At 35.7% G+C, this 14,125-nt stretch overlaps 1 protein-coding gene across 4 annotated transcripts in view; it reads left to right on the forward strand.

Annotated features, from left to right (window-relative positions):
• LOC122841757 (M1-specific T cell receptor alpha chain-like) overlaps positions 1-8,774 on the forward strand; it is a 49,469-nt gene extending 40,695 nt beyond the window's left edge. For 2 of the 4 annotated variants that reach the window (XM_044135333.1, XM_044135330.1), the window contains exons 2-5: positions 7,078-7,299; positions 7,378-7,422; positions 7,600-7,707; positions 8,489-8,774. In XM_044135333.1, coding sequence (XP_043991268.1) covers positions 7,078-7,299; positions 7,378-7,422; positions 7,600-7,707; positions 8,489-8,490 — 377 coding nt within the window. In that variant the 3' untranslated portion in view covers positions 8,491-8,774. Of the gene's footprint in view, positions 1-5,636; positions 6,049-6,407; positions 7,300-7,377; positions 7,423-7,599; positions 7,708-8,488 lie in introns of those variants that run through there. The other 2 variants (XM_044135329.1, XM_044135332.1) reach the window with 2 other exon arrangements.
• Positions 8,775-14,125: the final 5,351 nt, after the last annotated feature.

Here is a 14,125-nt window from a genome sequence, read left to right on the forward strand (position 1 = left end):
CAATAAAACACAATAAAATACAATAAAACATCAACATGGTCACTAAAACTAAATGTGTTAATAATCTGGGAAATATGTTGAATCCACTGGGAGTAAAACTTTAAACTCTGTAGTTTGGTAGTTTATTTACTGTAGTTTGGTAGTTTATTTACTGTAGTTTGGTAGTTTATTTGCTGTAGTTTGGTAGTTTATTTACTGTAGTTTGGTAGTTTATTTGCTGTAGTTTGGTAGTTTATTTACTGTAGTTTGGTAGTTTATTTGCTGTAGTTTGGTAGTTTACTTGCTGTAGTTTGGTAGTTTATTTACTGTAGTTTGGTAGTTTATTTGCTGTAGTTTGGTAGTTTATTTACTGTAGTTTGGTAATTTATTTACTGTAGTTTGGTAGTTTATTTGCTGTAGTTTGGTAATTTATTTGCTGTAGTTTGGTAGTTTATTTGCTGTAGTTTGGTAGTTTATTTGCTGTAGTTTGGTAGTTTACTTACTGTAGTTTGGTAGTTTATTTGCTGTAGTTTGGTAATTTATTTGCTGTAGTTTGGTAATTTATTTACTGTAGTTTGGTAGTTTATTTGCTGTAGTTTGGTAATTTATTTGCTGTAGTTTGGTAGTTTATTTGCTGTAGTTTGGTAGTTTATTTGCTGTAGTTTGGTAGTTTATTTGCTGTAGTTTGGTAGTTTACTTGCTGTAGTTTGGTAGTTTATTTGCTGTAGTTTGGTAGTTTACTTGCTGTAGTTTGGTAGTTTATTTGCTGTAGTTTGGTAGTTTATTTACTGTAGTTTGGTAGTTTATTTGCTGTAGTTTGGTAGTTTATTTACTGTAGTTTGGTAGTTTATTTGCTGTAGTTTGGTAGTTTATTTGCTGTAGTTTTTGCTCGGCGGTGCAGCACAGTGTGACTGGATCTGGAAGCTGGAAAATATTTTTTGGGACGGGAACCAGAATAACAGTTCAGAAACGTGAGTAGAAATTAAAGGTTAATTTTTATTATGGACAAAAACATAAAAGTTTGATTTTAATATATTATATAGATTAAAATTTTAATAAAGCTTTAATAAGGACATCAGAAGGACATGACAGAATATTTCTGTTGTAGAACAAAAAGTTAATATTCATTGAAGATAAAGTCAAAGACATGAAATGGATTCATTTTAATTTAATCCTCAGATTTAATCTGAATTATTGATATGAAATGAAAAGTTCATCCTCAGAGTTTCTGCTCTGGTTTCTCCTGCTGTGTGAATAATTATGGAAATAAATTCATCTTTGGTTCTGGTACCAAACTGACGGCTCAGAAAAGTAAGTTTATCAGTTTATTTTTACACCACGAATAATTTAAAATTACATCATAAAACCTCAGATTATTGGTTCACAGATAAAAAACCAACGTTTCCAGGATTTATTGATTATGTAAAAAGAATAATTTTATTCCTATTTGGTTATTAAAATGTTGTAAATAGTTGAGTTTTAAAGTGGTTCTTTCTGACTGTGTGTCTGGATATGGAAACTCAAAAACCGTCTTCGGTTCTGGATCCAAACTGATCGTTCAGCCAAGTACGTTTTATTTACAAATTCAACTATGATGTCACATTTTGGTTAGAATACACATTTAATATACAAACTTTACACTTGATGAAAAAGTTTTTCACCAAAATGGTTTTCATCAGATGAATTATATCAGTAATATTTTAATACTAGAATATCAGAAATCAGAGTTTATGCTGACGACGTTCTGCTTTTGGAAACTCCAAAACCGGCCTTGGTTCCGGATCTTTGGTTCCGGATCTCTGGTTCTGGATCTCTGGTTCTGGATCTCTGGTTCTGGATCTCTGGTTCTGGATCTCTGGTTCTGGATCTCTGGTTCCGGATCTTTGGTTCCGGATCTCTGGTTCTGGATCTCTGGTTCTGGATCTTATCGTGTTGATTTGTTCAAAAGCTTTTGGGTTTTTACTCACCAATAATAATTCATTTTATTATTTTCCATCTGAATTTCTTTGGATCATATTTCTGTCAGATTCTGCTGCTGGTTGTCAGATTGTGTGTCTGGAAACACAAAGTTCATTTTTGGTTCAGGAACCAAACTGACGGTTGAATCAAGTGAGTTTTTATTCTTTAAAACATTTTACATGTTGCTGCAACCAGAATCATCATAAACGTCATAAAAACTCATCAATAAAATATTTCATTCATTCATATGGAATCTATAATCATCTAGTTTATATTTAGTGTCTTATTTTACTTAAACTATTAAACTGCAACTTCTGCAAAACGAAGTTAATGAACCTGATTAAATATTAAAATTGTTTCTTTCCATGAACATTTATTGATGGATTTATGAATCATCTGTGAAAACGAGCAGCAACACGAAGCTGCTGTTTGGTTCTGGTACCAAACTAAACATTGGACCCAGTAAGTTTTTATTATTTATGAGAAAATAATCAATAAATGAGGAATATTTCATCTGTGAGATAAAACGGTTTCTGAGTGACTTTGTAAAAAACAAATTAATCTGAAGAACATGGAAAATTATAGAAATAGAAACAGTAAATAAACAAACATTATGGTAAAAGAGTTAAACTCATATTCTATTCCAATGAGAATCATTTATTATTTATCATATTTAACCGCAGACATTTTGAAAACAAACATATTTAGTTTATTCTGAACTAAAGTCGCCTCACTGAAAAAGAAAAAGTGATTTTTCGGTTTAATGAATGTTTTTAGTTTTAGAGCAGCTGCTGAATGTTACACTGTAAAAAGTCAGCTGGTTTTTGGTCGGCTCAGATGCAGAGTGTGTCTGCTTCTGGATCCGGCCGGAAACTTTTGTTTGGCGACGGAACCAAACTGATGGTGGAGATCAGTGAGTTTATTCAACTCCAGATGTTTTATGGTTTTAAATCAGATCCAGAAACATTTTCATTCATAAACTTTCATTTAATCGTTGGTTTATAATCTGCAGTTCATATTTCAGTAAAATCTCTCGCATCCAGATCGGCTCAAAATCAGAAACGTTACAAAAATTAACAAACATTTTAACTGTAAAAACTCAATTTCAACTAAAAACTAAACTATAAAAATCAAATAAACTTAAATATTACACATAATATACCCAGTTCCAGTATAACTGGTAATGAACCAGTTTGCCCATTAAAACATGAAGAACAGAACCGGGCCCGCTCGGTGGTTCTGGTGGTTCTGACAGGTTTTTGTCGGGTCGGGTTCCACAGTGTGAATGACGGAGTCAGGATCCACTTCAGTTCTGGAACCAGTCTAAACGTAGAAACCAGTAAGACCAGCACATTTAACCAGTAACAGTTTAACATTTATTGTATCTTTATTTCACTGGAAACCAGTTAAACTGGTAAACTGGTTGTACTGGGAGCAGATTCTCACTATAAGCTTTAATGTCTCGTGTTTTATTGGTGTTGGATTCATTCGTTGGACTCCAGATTATTCTTGTTGACACCTGAACGCGCCGCGTTAATCTGGAGCTCAGATTATAATCCCAGCTCAGATTCTGTTCCTGTCCGGTTCCAGTGGCTCCCAGTGGCTCCCAGTGGGTCACTGGTGGGACTGGAATAATGATGTTTGGACCAGAAACTGAGCTGAAATAACTAAAAATAAGATTATTAACGTAAAGCTACACAAACCATCATAAATAATAATTTTACACAAAACTGCAACAAAATCCACCAAATATCAGAAAAACGATGGAAAATAAATATTAATGCTTTTATTGTTGAAGTTTGTTTCACTCAAACACGGAAATCTGCTTGGAATCAGACCAGTGATCATATCAATCAGTTATTGATAATGTATCAATATCAGTTATTGATCAGTCAGTGTGACTCCAGAACCTCCTGTTTGGTCTGCAATGAGTAAATATTATCTTTAAAAACACAAATATTTTCATTTTAGACCTCAAAGATTAATCACTTTGTTACGTTTTAATAAAATAATTTGACCATTTATGACATTTTAGGGTTAAAATACCTTCATATCATCGGCGAACGCTTTGATACAAAGAACTGATTTAAATGCCTAATGAAGTATTTTGATAATTTTTATTCAGACTTTCTGGCGCAGAGAGGAAAGTTGTTGATGTTGAAAGTTGTCGGGTTTCTGAGTTGACGATGTGAGCTGTGTGAACGACGCTGCAAGAAAAATCCTCTTTGGCAGCGGAGTCAAACTTTTCATCCAGTCCAGTGAGAATTTCACGTTTATGTCTGAAGTGATATTTGAATTTATGAAACTTCATGATAAACCTGACAGATTAATAAATCGTTTCAACTCCAGAATCATTTAAAAACTTTTGACAATGATCATTTTTAATCTGAAGTCAGAAACTTGACAAAAACATAATTTACACTTTAGACTCCAAATCATTTTGCTCATTAATAAATCAATTATTATTAGATAAACATCTGAGGAAACATATTAACTGTTTATTTGACTTGGATTTGATTCTGTTTTGTGCAGAGAGCAGCACATTATTAATGAAAAGGCTTTAAAGAGAATCCAAACGTTTTGCTCTAAAAGTGTAAAATCGTCTTAAATCTGTAATCTGATGGCCAGATTACAGATTTTAATCTGGTTCTAATCTGATTCAGATTAAAACCAGCCGGTTTCTGCTGAGCAGGATGTCGGTGTGTGAATGACGGAACCTGGGAGATCCGCTTTGGGTCCGGAACCGAGCTAAAGGTTCAGAACCGTAAGAAACTAAAGTTTAACAAACATCAGAGTCCGAAACTGTTGACTCTAAAATCGACTGAAGATGATCGATTATCATTTAAATATTGATTTTCATTTAATTTTGGGTTGATTAAATATGACCAAACGTTTGCTGGTTCGGTTCTTGTTGGACTTTTTTCTGATGTGAGACTCAAACTGGAAATCTGAAAATGTTGTTTGGCTCTGGAGTTTCAGTTACCATGGAAACGAGTGAGTTCAGGTCAAAACCACAAAAATATTCATAAATAAATCAGAAAAGTCTGATAACTGAAATGTTTGAATCAAACTTTTATTCTTATTATCATAATTATTATTATGCAATAATCACATTTCTGTTCTTTAAGTCGGTGCTTTTATTTTGAAAAACAATAAAATTCTCAGTTTATTTTAGATCGTTAAGATTTCATCCAGAACAATTTCTGTACTGAATCAGATTAAACCAAACTGAAGGTTCTGTTTGGACCCGGAAACTTTCAGCCTGTGAAATATTGACCAGTTTTACAGATTTATTTAAATTAACTTTAATCATCACTGCAGCACAAATTGATGCTTCAAGTTTTCACCATTTGTAACTTTTTGTAACTAATAATCATAAATCTGAATAATAAAAGGTTTCAGCTCACAGAACCAAGACTTTACTTCTTCTAAGTTTCACCAACATTCAGGATTTTATTGAGAGTAAATCTAGAAGAAACGGATCAGAACCGGTCGGGTTTCCGTCTGGCGCCGAGTCGCTGTGTGACACAAAGCGGAGTCGGCAAAATCCAGTTTGGACCCGGAACCAAACTGTCAGTGGAGCAAAGTGAGTCCGGTCCAACACCGTTTATCATGAAGGGACTTTCACAGAAATTCAATATTTTCAAAGCAAAATGTAATTTAATAAAGACTCAAAACCTCACAAATATAAAAGTTTTAAAACCTTCAAATGATCCAAAAACACAAAATCAACTTCAGCTTTTATTTACTAGCTGACTCTTCAATTTCTGACAATAACTGATTAATAACTCAGTTTGATTCAGATCAATAATCTGGAAAACATTCAGATCATTTCAACATAATCCAGAAGTTTTCAACTTTTCAGAATCACATTAAATTCATCATTTTATAGTAAAGGGAACACATTAATAATTCACCTAATTCTATGTAAATATTGTTCATTATTATCATATTTTCTCAGATTTTGAGCTAAAATAATCTGATTTAATCTGATGGATAATCTGGATAATCTGAAGGAATGTTTCTGTCTGACGCCGAGTCGCTGTGTGACACAAACTGGATTCAATAAAATCCAGTTTGGATCCGGATCCAAACTGTCGGTGGAGCAAAGTGAGTCCAGTTCCACATTTTCATTAATTCAACTCAAAACTTTCATTTTTTCAGCAAACAAACAAACAAACAAACAAACAAACAAACAAACAAACAAACAAACAAACAAACAAACAAACAAACATCAAACTGGTTTCTCTTACTGGTTCCACTCCGGTGTGAACAACAACGTTTGGATCTGGACTCAAACTGTTTGTTTGATTCCCAACATTTAATATTTATGAAAAATCCCAAACAAACTAAATGATTCTCAACTAAAATCTGCTGCAGGATTTGATAGAATATTTTAAATTGTTATTAAATTTAATGAGTTATTTATTCAAGTTCAGTTTCAAATGAATAATTATAATAATTCATCTAAATAAATATCCAGTAAAAAATACTGAACAGAAAAAAAGATTTATTTAGATCTTAATAAAAACATTTTTAATTTAGTTTAAAAATATTAAAACTGTAGCTGAAAGTTTCTGGTCCTTTTTGTGACGGTCTGGCTGGTTGTGGTAGCAGCTGCTGGTTCTGGTTCTGATCCAATAACAGAAAATTATAGAAAATATGAAGCTTTAATAAAACCATCAAGTTTTAGGAAATGACAGTTTGGAATCATTTGAAAGAAAATCCTCAGATTTATTTACCAGAGTTCATAAAACATTTAGATTTATGTTTCTTTATATTTTTATTATCTTTACATTTTTATTATCTTTATATTTTTATTATCTTTATATTTTTATTTTCTTTATATTTTTATTTTTGTTTGGATGAATAAAAATCTTCATGAGGATCAAAAATAACAAAAAACTGAATATTTTTTAAACCAAAACTAGAAACGATTTCAAAGTTCGACAAAAACAATAAAATCTGTAAAAATGGTGAATTAATGAAACCATCATCATTTATCTGAGGTTCTGGTTCTGGTCGGGTTTGGCAGGACCGGATCAGAACCACTGAACTGGACGGACTCATGAAGAACTCGACGATTTTCTGGAAAATGTTTAATGTTTTATATTCATGATTTTTGTTTCTGTGTTTCAGAAAATGAAATTGAGCCGGATTATTACAATCTGGATTACGACGGAACCAGAGTCTGTCTGGCAACTGGGTTTACCCGACTCAATGCAACAATGATGACACCCGGGTTTCAGAACCAATCGGCCAGCCAGATAACGGATCACAAGGGGGAACCAACTGGTTTCTACAGCCAGGTGGCTTTTCAGGAAGACGGAGAAGAATGTGAAAACGAAAAACAAGGTGAAGGTGAGTCTGAAGCAGAAAGTTTCCTCCGTCACGTTTCCTCATTTACTGACGACTGTTGGTTCTGTTGGTTCTGTTCAGGTGAAATCACAAAACCAGACCAGTGTGACGCCGAGCTGGAACCAGGTACGTTAAACCCAGTGACCTCAATGGACTCTGCTGAGTTCAAACTGGTTCAAACTGGTTTAACCTGGTTTAAACTGGTTTAAACTGGTTCAAACTGGTTTAACCTGGTTCAAACTGGTTTAACCTGGTTCAAACTGGTTTAAACTGGTTTAACCATGTCATCTGCTGCTGTTTCAGATGAGATGGTGAATCTGGCCTCCATCACCATCTTCGGTCTGAGAATCATCTTCATCAAGACGGTGGCCTTCAACGTCCTGATGACGCTGCGGCTGTGGACGAGTCAATGTGAGTACCGGGCCTCACAGAACCGCAACCAGAACCTCACAGAACCTCACAGAACCACAACCAGAACCTCACAGAACCGCAACCAGAACCTCACAGAACCACAACCAGAACCTCACAGAACCGCAACCAGAACCTGTCGGGTTTCGTTGGAGTAACTCCAGTTTATTGATTCGTCCAGAGAAAAAAAAACGTTTTAATTTGAAAAGCCTTTAAAACTCTTAAGAGTGCTTTTATTCTGAAAGTATAACAGGAAACAGCAGATGGAAATAAATAGTTATGATGACAGTAAATATTTTCATAATGACAGAAACATGAAGACCAACTGACCCGGTTTGGGTTTTCTGACCCGGTTCTGATTCAGAGGAAACGAAACGAAGTCAGAGAATTAAAAAAGTTCTAAAGGTTCAGTTCAGGATCTGGACTCAGAACCGGACCCGTTCAGAACCATAACCGGACCCATCAGAACCCATCAAAACTTGTCAGAACCAGAAGCAGACCCGTTCAGACCCGTTCAGACCCGTCAGGTCCATCAGAACCTCCCGGTCGGTCGGTGATAAACTTCCTTCTGGTCCAAAACGCCATGAGGAAAGTTAGAGCTGGTTGATGTTTTGGACCCGGGTTCTGATGAAGACAGAACTTTGTCCCGGTCACCTGGACCAGAGGCAGGACGTGTCCAGGTGTCCAGGTGATCGCCTCTCAGATCCAGATTCATGTTGACTTGGTTCTGATAAATCCGGTTCAGATCAAATCAATTAAAATATTTTTTCTTTTTGTTTTTCAGGATTTGTTGAGGATGAAGGAAACGACCCGGACCGAACCGGACCGAGCCGGACCGAACCGGACCGAACCGGACCGAACCGGACCTGGAGGATCTGTAGATAAAAGTTCCTGTTAAAAACGGAAACGGAGCGAATATGAAGTTCTAAAGATTATTAAAGTCATTTCTAATGTTTTATTCCTGATGAATGAATTATTGTTTGTTTGTGTAAATATTAGTTTCATGTAAATCAGAAATATGTACTTTACTCTGTGTGGACCTTCAAAATAAAATCCCAAAATAAACGAGACCTGATGGTTTTTATTTACGTTTATTAAAAATTATATTCTCATTTATTAATATTCAATGAACGAGAATATTTATTGAAGTTCAATTATTCCAGTAATTAAACCTCTCAGATCAGATTAGATTATTTAAACAGTTTATTGTCTTCAAACTTTTATTTTTTATTAATTATGAGGATTTTCTACCACAGAAAACAGTTCAGATTAAAATATTAAATTAAATTCAGTTTAATTATTTAAAGTTGATTCCAAACTAAAATCACCTGAAACTGGATTCATGTTAAATCATTGAGTCCCAACAGACACGCATGAGGCGACAGTGGAGAGAAAAACTCTCTGCTAACCAGAAGGAACCAGAACCAGAACCAGAACCAGAACCGACTGGAACTTTGAGACAAAACAAAGAGAACGGGTCCAAGATTACTTCCTGTTATTAAAACATAAAGCGGCGATGGCAGCATCATGTCCGACTTTATTATGACCTTAATGTTGAAAATCCGCCTTAAATCTGAGAAACAAACCTGATCAGAACCATCAGAACCATCAGAACCATCAGAACTTTTGTTACTACAGAACCAGCAGCAGAACCAGCAGCAGAACCAGCAGCAGAACCGGCAGCAGAACCGGCAGCCTGCTCATGTGACGTTCTGCAGGTCGGCACCAGAACTTTAACCCGTCCTAAAGCGACCAGTGGAGAGAACAGAACCGACAGGATTTCTTCTGGCTGCTGCGTTCTGCATTCATACCGAACCAGAAACCAAGGATTGGTCCAGCAGGTCAAAGGTCGTTACAGTAACAGACCAGGTGAGACTAAAGCATGAAGGATTTCCTCCAGATCAGCTCGTCTGTCTGATGGTAGAAAAGTTTCTGTGATGAAACTCAAACGGCCTGAAGGAGAGTCAAAGCCCGACAACGACGAGTCGCAGGTCGCAGGTCGCGGCCCGACAACGACGAGTCGCGGGTTTTTATTTACCATCGGGTAAATACCTGTGGGTCGGGTCGCAGGTCGCGGGTCGCGGCCCGACGAGGATGGGTCGGGGGTCGTCAAAACACTCTGGAGTTTTAGCTCCCATTTCACCAACAGGATGACGGTCCAGTTGGGACTGGGAGCAAAAACCAGTTTCTGTCTTACTGGAGTTTAAAACCAGTTACTGGAGAAACCAGCTCTGATCTGGACAAACTGATTTGATCCAAATGAAAATACAGGTCAGTAATCTGAACTGGATGAAACAGGAAAACAAAAGTGGATCTAAATCAGAACCTTGTGGAACCTCAGCAGTTAAAGAAGCAGTCAGAGGAGAACGGGTCGGTCTGAACGTCCTGTGAGATCCAGAACCTTTAAACATGGCCGACCTTGGAGCAGCGGCGGCCATCTTTACTCCGACACAACTCAACTTCCTGCTGTTGCTCAATAAAAGTTTCTTTATTTTTTTATTTTTTTTTAATTAAATCTTTATTCATTTCATTCAATACAAAGAAAAAAAATTAATAAAAAAAAATGAAATGAAAGGTAGCAGAAAGAAGAAAATAATCTTATAATATCTGCCCCTTTTTCTCAACTATGGATCAAAACAACAAAAAAACAAAAAAAAATAAAAAAATTTTGATTTGTCTTATGTGACAAAAAAAAGAAAACAAAGGAAGAACAAAGAAACAAGATCTATTATCAATCTCAACTGAACGATACTATACTCTGACTTTATACTATTTCATACTTCTTCAAAAAAACAATCTTTAACATTCTTTTAAACACGTGTAATGATTTAACATTTTTAACATCGTTTTGTGGGTCGTTCCACAGTTTGACTCCTTGTATCGAAGTACATCGTTCTTTCAAACAAGTTCTGAATTTAGGTTTCTTAAAAATCTGTGTCCCCTTAAGGTTATAACTACTCTCTCTCTTTTCAAAGTTTTTTTGATGTTTAAGGGTAATGTTTTTAGATGTGCCTTATACATAACCAACAAAATATTATAATCAACTAAATCATTGAATTTCAAAAACCTCAAATTACAAAATAATGTATTTGTTGGATATTTACCATGTTTTCGAGCAATAATTCTTATTGCCCTTTTTTGCAAAACAAAAACAGATTTTGTACTAGTATAACATGCCTTTCCCCATACCTCAACACAATAAACCAAGTGTGGAACAATTAGTGCATTATACAACATAAACAGTGCATGATCATTCAGAAAATCCCGTACTTTATAAAGCACTGCAATTGATTTTGCTAATTTTGTTCTTAAATAATTCAAATGGGATTTCCATGATAATTTCTCGTCAATTTTCACACCCAAAATTTTCACCTCACTAACTCTACAAATCTCTACACCATCAACTTTAAATGGAGTGTTTACAGTTCTTTGTCTCCCTGTAAATAACATATAATTTGTTTTGTCCAAATTTAAAGATAATTTATTAAGTTTGAACCATTTATGTATTTGCATAAATTCTATTTTCATTTCTTTTAACATCCCTTTTATATCATTGCCCTGACAAAAAAAAGTGGTATCATCCGCAAATAGAATACATTTGAAAAACCCTGATACATTTACCAAATCATTTACATATAAGATGAACAACTTTGGTCCAAGTACTGAACCCTGTGGAACTCCACATGTAATTTCACAAAATTCGGATCTAGTATCATGTACTTGTACAAACTGTTTTCTATTCTCCAGGTAGCTCGAAATCCACTGTAATGCCGGCCCTCTAATCCCGTATTTAATAAGTTTTTTGAGTAAAATGCTATGGTCAATCGTATCGAATGCTTTCTTTAGATCGACATAAATGCTGGCACTATATTGTTTTTGATCAATAGCATTTGTTATATGTTCTGTCAGTTCCATAAGGGCCATTGATGTCGAATTTCTGGCTCTAAATCCATATTGACTACTACTTAATATATTATTTTTATCTATAAATGTATCTAATCTATTTACAAATAGTTTCTCCAAAATTTTTGAGAACTGTGGTAACAACGATATCGGTCTGTAATTACTAAACATACATTTCTCACCATTTTTGTAAATGGGAATTACCTTTGCTATTTTCATGGCGTCTGGAAATTTTCCTGATGAGAATGACAAATTACAGATATAGGTGAATGGTTTAATTACATAAGACATAATTTCCTTTACAAATTTCATATCCATATTTACCCAATCCTTTGATTTTTTATTCGCCATTTTGTTTACGATACTCAGTATTTCTTTCTCATCCGTTTCTCCAAGAAAGATGCTGTTTGGACAACTCCCAATTTTTTGGGTAACGTCGCTATCATCTTTTGGTATCTGAGCAGCAAGTCTTGGACCAACATTTACGTAATAATGATTGAATTCATTTGCTATTTCATTCCGATCATAAATTTCTGTATTTTCTTTTAAAAAGTGTGTTGCAATACCAGATTTTATTGTATGCTTTGTAGACCATCTGGTGGTTTTTATGAAATGTTTGATGAAACTTTTCAGCTGCAAAATCAACCTGAGGTATTGATTCCTAGTCATTTTATCACATATAACCAAAGTGAAGACAGAGATAATCTGTAATCTGTAATCTGTAATCTGTCAGCAGAGCGGCTCAAACTGCAACAAGCTGCGGATGTTTCTGTGGTTTCCTGTTTGTTCTGCTGCAAAACCTGCAGAGCTGAGAGACGAAAGTGTTTATTCAGACAGCTGGGTGAGGAGGGAACAACCGGCACGGAACCGGGTCAGAGAAACCAGAACCAGAACCAGAACTAAAGAACCAGAATAAATGTCTTTATGTTGAAATCAGTGAAACAGTTTCTGATGCTGCAGAAACCAACCAGCTCCTTTCTGCAGGAAACTGGAGGAAATGATTCGATTAAAACACCATGAAGGACAAAATGTATCAAAATGATGAGAAATTAAAGGGAAACAAATTTAGAAAACACAAATAAAAATCCTAACTGGTTCCGTTCAGCTGGTTCTGTTTGGATTTGGTGACAGAAACATTTACATTAAAAAGTCCATTTACATATATACTTAACATATTCTATTAACATGTTTTATTAATGTTTTATTAACATGTTTTATTTCTCATCTTGTTCTGAGATCTTAAATCCACAGAATTATTAAATTAAATTGTATCAAATGAAAGAATAAATTCTAACATTTACTTGGAGATTGAATGTTTCTGGATCCTCCAGTTTCTTCTGACTGGAACACAGACAGTCCGGATCGGTCCAGACTGTCCTCCAGTGACCTCTGACCTCTGAGGGCAAACAGGTATTGACTCTTCCTGACCACACTGAGGCGCCATGATGGACGTTGTTAATGATCAGAGCGACTGTGATGGTTTTCCCCAGTTTGGGTTCTGCTGGTTCCTGTTGTCCTGTGGGATGTTGCTCACAGAGAGCAGCGCCAGCCGACGCCGACGCCGACGCCGACGGCCAGCGGCGTACATGATGGTGATAAATGGCTGCCATTCGTCTCCGTCTTCTTTTCTCAGTTTGCAGTAAAATGACTGCTTTGGTTCCGTCCTGCTGCTTGCGCTCTGATTTAATCATATTTATAAATATAGATCCGCTGCAGGTTATTGTTTACATGAGGACAAAACATTTTTCTACTACATGTCATCACAGCCGCTGTGGAATAACTGTTATTAATTTCAGGCTCGTTAAATTAAAACTCAAAACCATCTTTCTTGCTCTCTGTATCAGCGCAGCTACGCAGACTCGTTGCCATAGTAACCGACAACAACGCCACAAAAACAAACTCTGAAATACTACAGAGAGCAGAACATTCAGTCTGTTGCAGTAGTTTGGTTTTAGACTTCATGTTTATTTTGTGATTATTAATAAGTGATTGATGAGGTCAGAGGAGAAAACTATAAATAGAATCGCTGCACTTTGACGGCCAGTGATGTCTTGTGATCTTTCTACCATCACTCATCCCTTAACGACCCGTTTGTCTGTTATAAACTTCCATCAGATGGAAACGGTTCGTTCTTCCTGGTTAAACGTCGTTTATCTAAACGGTCTGGAGTCTCCAGGTTCAGATTGAGAAGTTTGGGCCAAATGAAAACATTTTTTCACACCACAATAACCAGAATATCATCAGAATATCATCAGAATATCAGAATATTGTCTGAACAGGACTCAGAAACAGGTGGGGGCATCAACCCTCCTGCCTGTTTCAGTATTTTGTTTTTTATCAGGTTTTATTTTATATTCAGCGTTTAGTTGAAATAATTTGAGGCCAGACTTTGACCCGGTTCTGGATGTGAAGCTGCTCAGAGTTCTGACCCAAAAACTCCAGGATGTCCTGAAGGCGGTTCTGAACAGGTGGAGGAAGAGGAGGAGGAGGCGATGAAGGAGCCGCGCTCTTCTTCTGT

This window comes from Gambusia affinis, linkage group LG12 (genome assembly GCF_019740435.1).
Source record: "Gambusia affinis linkage group LG12, SWU_Gaff_1.0, whole genome shotgun sequence".
Lineage (NCBI taxonomy): Eukaryota > Metazoa > Chordata > Actinopteri > Cyprinodontiformes > Poeciliidae > Gambusia > Gambusia affinis.